The sequence below is a fragment of the Atractosteus spatula genome, chromosome 10 (assembly GCF_055471065.1).
Source record: "Atractosteus spatula isolate fAtrSpa1 chromosome 10, fAtrSpa1.hap1, whole genome shotgun sequence".
In the NCBI taxonomy this organism is placed as follows: domain Eukaryota; kingdom Metazoa; phylum Chordata; class Actinopteri; order Semionotiformes; family Lepisosteidae; genus Atractosteus; species Atractosteus spatula.
The window spans coordinates 23645065-23651934 of NC_142715.1; the positions used below are offsets into that span (position 1 = coordinate 23645065).

The 6870-nt window shown below is 46.5% G+C and overlaps 1 protein-coding gene across 1 annotated transcript; it reads left to right on the forward strand.

Moving 5' to 3' along the window:
- The first annotated feature begins 4593 nt into the window (after positions 1–4593).
- LOC148826039 (uncharacterized) lies at positions 4594–5313 on the forward strand. Its single transcript, XM_088926301.1, has one exon. It carries the CDS (start codon positions 4648–4650, stop codon positions 5311–5313), a length of 666 nt encoding a protein of 221 aa, XP_088782427.1. The 5' UTR covers positions 4594–4647.
- The last annotated feature ends 1557 nt before the right edge of the window (positions 5314–6870 follow it).

Sequence of the window (6870 nt, forward strand, 5' to 3'; positions counted from 1 at the left end):
ACCCTGACACACCTCATGATCCCCCTGTACATGAGCCACATGTCCTCTCCTTTGCCCTTCACGTCCTCCACAGGAAGACAGATGAAGGGAAATCCAGGTGCTGATTGACAACAAAAAAGTTGCTTTAAATTATCCACCAATCTGTTTTATGTGTCTGACCACATCTTTCCTTCCTTCTTCACAGTGAGCACATTTCTTTCAGTGTCTTCTCCTGTCTTTTCATTGCTGTATTACTGTCCCCTTCCCTCATGTGTGGATGGATCTACAGCCGAAACCCTGCTTGTTTCACCCTGTTTGTGCAGTGTCAGTCTGTGTGAGGAGAGCGACTCGTGCTGATCCGGTGGTGCAATCAGTCAGCATGCGGTACTTATACAACAGACTTATGCTGAGATTGTGAATTCCAGCATCACCTGGAGCACCACTCCTTCTGGTTTTAGCGACTGAAACAAACTGTTAAGTTTAGGTCTGTTCATGTTTCTCTTTCCATTCAAAAGAACTGTATTAACACAGGTACATATGTTTCCACAAGCCAATACACTGCAGCTACATCTGATACTGTTCCTGCTTGTGGGCCATGTGTTCCTGGTGTCAGCCTACTATACCATGTTCAATTGGCCCAAGTGTTTGAAGAAAAAAAAGTCCAACCAATTTCTTTTTTTTTCTGCCTGCCACTTGATGATTCTGCTTCTGTATTTTCTGCCAGTTTTTTCTGCATTTCATATAAACAGCTAACATGCATATTCTTGGTTGTATATATATTGTTCAGTCACAGAAACAGGAGAGCATGCCTCCTTCTTCTTCTTCTTCTTCTTATTGTGTTGTTTTTGTTTCTGAGAGATCTTGGTACAAAGTATATATAAAACAATTTTACATTGCACTTCAAAGTTCTGGATCATAAAAAATACTTTTCCTTGCTGAAAGTCTAACGCCCAAGAGAGAATAGTGATATACATTAAAAAAATTGGTACCAGATGATAATTTATAGCGGCTTCCTGAATATTTGTCCCTCAGTAGACACTTTTTTGGGGGAAAAAAAACCTTTGATTTGATGTATCATGTGAACTCTTGCTCTTAAGATGGAAAGGGATTGCATTTGGTATTGCATGTAATTAGATGCTAATTATTTTATTTACTTTGCCCTCTTGTTAAGATGTGTTACATCAGGAAAATAAAGTATATGCTCAGTAGAGGGGTTGTCATATTTTGTCTGTTAATCAAACATAATCAACAATTATGGACAACCATTTTTTGCCAAGGTTGTGAATTATAATGCCTTCGAAGTCACATTTAAACTTTCTGTAAAATTAAAAAAAATACTGAAATACAACCGGGCACTGATTTGTGTCCAGAATACTCCAACGTAACAAATCCTGCTCCAGAAATTGTCTCTTCTCCCCTTTTGAGCCTCTGAACACCAAAAGGTCTCTGCATGTCTCTGGGAGATGTCAAGATGCTGAGCCTGTGCTGTGCTTCAGCGGCGGGTGTAGAAGACACTCTGTTGTACACGGAATGCAAATGGAGCTCCTTGGACATGAAAACTGCCAGATGGTTAAAACTTCTCTCAATAAACAGGAGATCATGTGTCTGAAATCCTGAGGTGTGTTTCTTCCTGTCTTGTCACACAGAAGTTATCATTAAAGACAAGCACATATGGCTTGATTTTGTTAAATGGTAGTATTTCTTTCCTTTCTTGGAACAACGTGTTTTTCGAGAAATACATGCAATTTGCGAAATATGAAATACAAATCTTGCAAGAAAATGACAGCATTTTTCTTTAACTAAAAACCTGCATAGGGAGACGTTTTCGTTGTGGAAGGGCAAAAAAAATTAATCTGTTGCGTTTCACAAAATTCACACTTATGAACGGCGCAAGTCGCAGGTGATTCACTCCTCTTGACTAGGTGGCGCTAGGAGGTTCAGTGACGTTTATATCCGGCTGAAGAAACTCCTCTTTTTTAGCTCCGCTTCTCGATTGTTTTGAAGCGCGGTCGCGCTAACGAATGACGTCATCATACTGCGCGACCCTGCATGTATTTCACCCACGTGTTGGTGATTGAATCATTTTCTTTAAAGAAGAAAGTTGTTTTTTTATAACTTCAGGTTCTCAATACGCAACGTCTTGTCGGCTGTGTCTATGCTTGAACAGATCACAGCCCTGACAACAGGATCTCCGAATGATAAAAACAAAGAAGAAAGTTATTCTGTTTAAACTTAGGAAGTCAGCCTTTGTTTCTGACCGTTTCTGAAGAAGGATGGCGGAGTGCTTGTTAAATCTGCAAACCCAGCTTGACTCGTTCATGCAGGTTTTGCTCAAATCGATCGTGTATGAAGTTTCAGAAGTCTTCCGAAACACAATGTCTGACTTTGAGGAGTTTCAAGACAAACTCCGCGGCGTCTCCCAGATCCTGGTGAGACGTGCCGTGAATAAAATCACAGTGTGTGGAGGACAGTGTCGGGAGTGAAATGGCGCAGCTGAAGAAGGAAAACGAGAGCCTGAAGTGGAGATTGCAGATGTGGGAGAAGGAGTCGGGAGAAGGAGGAGATCAGGGACAGACAGATCAGGGTACCCAGACGCTTCCCTGTGAAGTCCCTGCAGGAATAAAAGAAGAAATGGACGCGAAACTGCAGCTGTCAGGTCAGTGTGGTGACTTGTATGAAGTCAGTGTGTGAGTTTAAAACCAGTGTCTTTTACTTCCTCACTAGTGGAGAGATGCAGAGTGAAGTGGGATGTAACAACGGGATTATCTGACTGGGAACTGAACTGTTATTATCCAATTCTGGATTTCTGCGTGTTTCAAGTCAGTGTCTGGAGCTTCCTCTCTGTTGATGTTGATGTCCAGATATGGCGCTTAAAAAACTCCTGTCTTGCAGTAACAGTAGTAGATTAATCAGTAGTAGAAACGGATCAGCGATACTTTATTTGATTTGATTTGTGAGTATCACAAAAACACAAAACGCAGAACAGCAGCAACAACGACGACGCACACTTTGGTTTTCGGTTGAAGCTGCTGTGAATTATTGTGCAATTCTGTAAAGTCGCCTACGACCTGCGGTGTTTTAAAAGCTTCAAGGGCTTTGTTCTAGATGAATCGCTTTGAGACCAAAAAAACAAACAAACAAAAAAAGTCACCGTGCCTCTCTGTGGGTTTTGCTCATGAAATGAAAACGTTTTTTTTATTTTTTCCCCAACTGTTGAGGGGGAAAAGTTATCCCACTGGCCCTTGACCCTTGACCCACGTGTACCCTTCAATACCACTTATTCATTTATATAGAGATGAAAATGAAGCTGATATTGGGATATGGGTAGCTTATATTATATGTCCGGGGTGTGTGAGTGTGTGTATCTGTGGGTGTCCTGTGTTGGACTGGTGTCCTGTCCAGGGTGTGTGTTTGTGAGTGTCCTGTGATGGACTGGTGTCCTGTCCAGGGTGTGGGTCTGTGGGTGTCCTGTGATGGACTGTTGTCCTGTCCAGGCTGTGTGTGAGTCTGTGGGTGTCCTGTGATGGATTGATGTCCTGTCCAGGCTGTGTGAGTGTGTGTGTCTGTGATGGACTGGTGTCCTGTCCAGGGTGTACCCCGACTTGCTGGCTAGGATAGACCCCGGCTCCCCCACGACTCCAGATTGGATGAAGGGATTGGCAGACGGCTGATGATGTTTTCTGTCATGTGCACTGCCTGATCGCTCTTGAGTGGGATTCAGATCTCTTGTGTCTGTAGATCTCAGCAGTTGCAGGGGTCTCAGATGATTTGATTGCAGTTCTCACATTCTAACCTTGTTATTAAAACACTTTGCTGGACATTGATCGACTCTGAACCCATGCCCTTTCCTCTTGTCCTGTGTTTGCAGACTCAGAGGCCAGTGCTCTCCCTGACGCTGGGGACAGGGCTCCTCTTGAACAGCAACACAGTGAGGAGGAGGAGTGGGGGTCCAGTCTGATGCAAGAGACAGAGCTCACTGCTGCACAAGGGAAAGAGACACTCAGTGAGCAGCACACAGAGAGCAGACAGAGGGTGGAGGATCGGGGCTTTGTGCCCACAATGAAGACCGAGCCTGAGAGTGAGACAGCCGGGGTCTTAATATTTACTGAGAAGATTAATCATCTGCACATCAATCATATCGCAGAACATTGTAATGAACTGGACTGGGTCTCTGCCCAAGAGCTCAAAGCAGAACTGGGTGAGTTTCATCTTGCAGAGCAGGACATGGGGCCCCAGTGGACTGACCCTGCAGATCAGCAGACTGCTGTACCTGGTGAAGAGAACAGTGCTGAGTCACAGCACCCAGAGGAGAGTCAGGACAGGGAGGAGCAAGAGCAGCACCTGCAGGAGGAGCTGAGTGAGATGGATGTTAATCTTCCCGAGCCAGACCTGGAGCCCCAGTTGCATGACCCTGCAGAGCAGCAGACTGACGTCCCTGGTGTAGAGAGCAGCACTGAGCTGCAGCACCCAGAGGAGAGGCGGCACAGGGAGGAGCAAGACCGAGACCAGATGAGCCCAGGGCGGGAGATGTCACCGCAGCACAGACAGCCGCAGCCTGGCTTCAGCCCCTTGAGCGCGCACCAGCACGTCCCCAGGGGAGAGAAATACCTGCAGAGACACCAGCGCGCGCACACGGGAGAGAGGCCTTTCTGCTGCAGCCAGTGCGGGATGAATTTTAGTGGCTCAAGTTCCTTAAGTGCTCACAAGCGCATTCACACAGGAGAGAGACCGTTCTGCTGCAGCCAGTGCGGGAAGAGTTTTGTGACGTCAAGCCATTTGAAACTGCACCTGCGCACGCACACGGGAGAGAGGCCGTTCTGCTGCAGCCAGTGTGGGAAGAGTTTTAGTGACTCAAGTTCCTTAAGTGCTCACATGCGTATTCACACAGGAGAGAGACCATTCTGCTGCAGCCAGTGCGGGAGGAGTTTTGTGAGGTCAAGCCATTTGAAACTGCACCTGCGCACGCACACGGGAGAGAGACCATTCTGCTGCAGCCAGTGCGGGAGGAGCTTCAGTCAGTCGAGTCAACTGCAGAGACACCAGCGCGTGCACACGGGAGAGAGGCCGTTCTGCTGCAGCCAGTGCAGGATGAGTTTTAATGACTCAAGTTCCTTAAGAGCTCACAAGAGCATTCACACAGAAGAGAGACCATTCTGCTGCAGCCAGTGTGGGAAGAGTTTTAGTGACTCATGTTCCTTAAGTGCTCACCAGCGCACGCACACGGGAGAGAGGCCGTTCTGCTGCAGCCAGTGCGGGAGGAGCTTCAGTCAGTCGAGTAACCTGCAGAGACACCTGCGCGTGCACACAGGAGAGAGGCCATTCTGCTGCAGCTAGTGCGGGAGGAGTTTTGTGACGTCAAGCCAATTGAAACAGCACCTGCACATGCACACGGGAGAGAGGCCGTTCTGCTGCAGCCAGTGTGGGAGGAGTTTTGTGACGTCAAGCCAATTGAAAATACACCTGCGCACGCACACGGGAGAGAGGCCATTCTGCTGCAGCCAGTGCGGGAGGAGTTTTACTCAGTCGAGCAGCTTAAAGATACACCAGCGCATCCACACGGGAGAGAGGCCATTCAGCTGCAGTCAGTGTGGGAAGAGTTTTAGTGACTCAAGTTCCTTAAGTGCTCAGAAGCGCGTGCACACAGGAGAGAGGCCGTTCTGCTGCAGCCAGTGCGGGAAGAGTTTTAGTGGCTTAAGTACCTTAAGAGCTCACCAGCGCATTCACACAGGAGAGAGGCCGTTCTGCTGCAGCCAGTGCGGGAAGAGTTTTGCTCAGTTAAGCAACTTAAAGAAGCACCAGCGCACGCACACGGGAGAGAGGCTGTTCGTTTTGGCTATGCAGCCGACTCAAGGAGGCACAGGCGCATCCACGTTTTCATCCCCAGGCTCATCCAGTTAGATGAGCCTTTTAAAAAGGCAGCAGCGAGAGGAAAAATAGGGCGGGCAGACATGGGGCTAGAGTTAAAAATTCTCTCTGTGTACAGCGTGTTCAAAACGCCAGCTGCACCATTAAAGTATCGGCTGCTGATACGACTCGGGGCCTGCAGACACAAAGGAGGCTTGTTTTAAGAATTATTTTGTGAACAAGGCCAATTAGAACTACCTGCTTTTAGAAAACACTGATATGCAGTAGCTCGCTTACGCAGAGTACTTCTGAGTACAGTAGAAGATTGCTTAACCAATAGAAATGAATCCAGATTTAAGTTTTTTTTTTCTTTTTCTTTTTGAGACTTAAGCTCTTCGTATTCCTTATCCAGTGAGTGTATAAAAGGGCAGCTGTAACTTTTCTTGTTAGAACTGTTGTGCCAAGCAAATGGCAGCCGTTCGGGTGTCCCTGTAGCAGAAGACTTCTTTATTACATATACATATAGGAGCCTTGCTCTTGCAGGCCAGACTCAAAGAAGTATTGCAAAGAGTGGTCTTTTTATACAGTAAGGTCTCTAAAACTCGTCCATAACATTGGCTGTGCACATGAAGAGCAGTCAAGCAGGTTCCTCACTGTTTTTGTAACTGCCAGGAATATATAGCAGTTAAGCCTTGTGACATAACACACGTTGACAATTCAGCATATATAGGCTCTCCTGTTTGTTTTAGGAAATTCGGGTTTCCTGTAGTGTGGAATCCTCAGGCTAAAAACGTTCTCTCCTGCCTGGTGATCCCCTTTAATAGAAACCCCAGTCATTTGCGGGGATTCGTGTTGTAGGATGGAGGGTTTAATTCCGAATAAGATCCTTTTTATTAGGACACAAGTTGATTCTCACTTGGGTGCTGTTTTAGTGTTTTTCGTGTCACATTGACGCCTCCTCTCCCTCTGAGCTTGTGCCAGGACCTCGTTGGTAATCTGAACATTGCCTCATTAGTGCAAATTCTCTGTAAGGAACAAAACCCCTAA

Excerpts from the sequence above, each read along its gene's own strand:
- LOC148826039 (XM_088926301.1), top strand. The coding sequence starts at position 4,648 with ATGAATTTTAGTGGCTCAAGTTCCTTAAGTGCTCACAAGCGCATTCAC.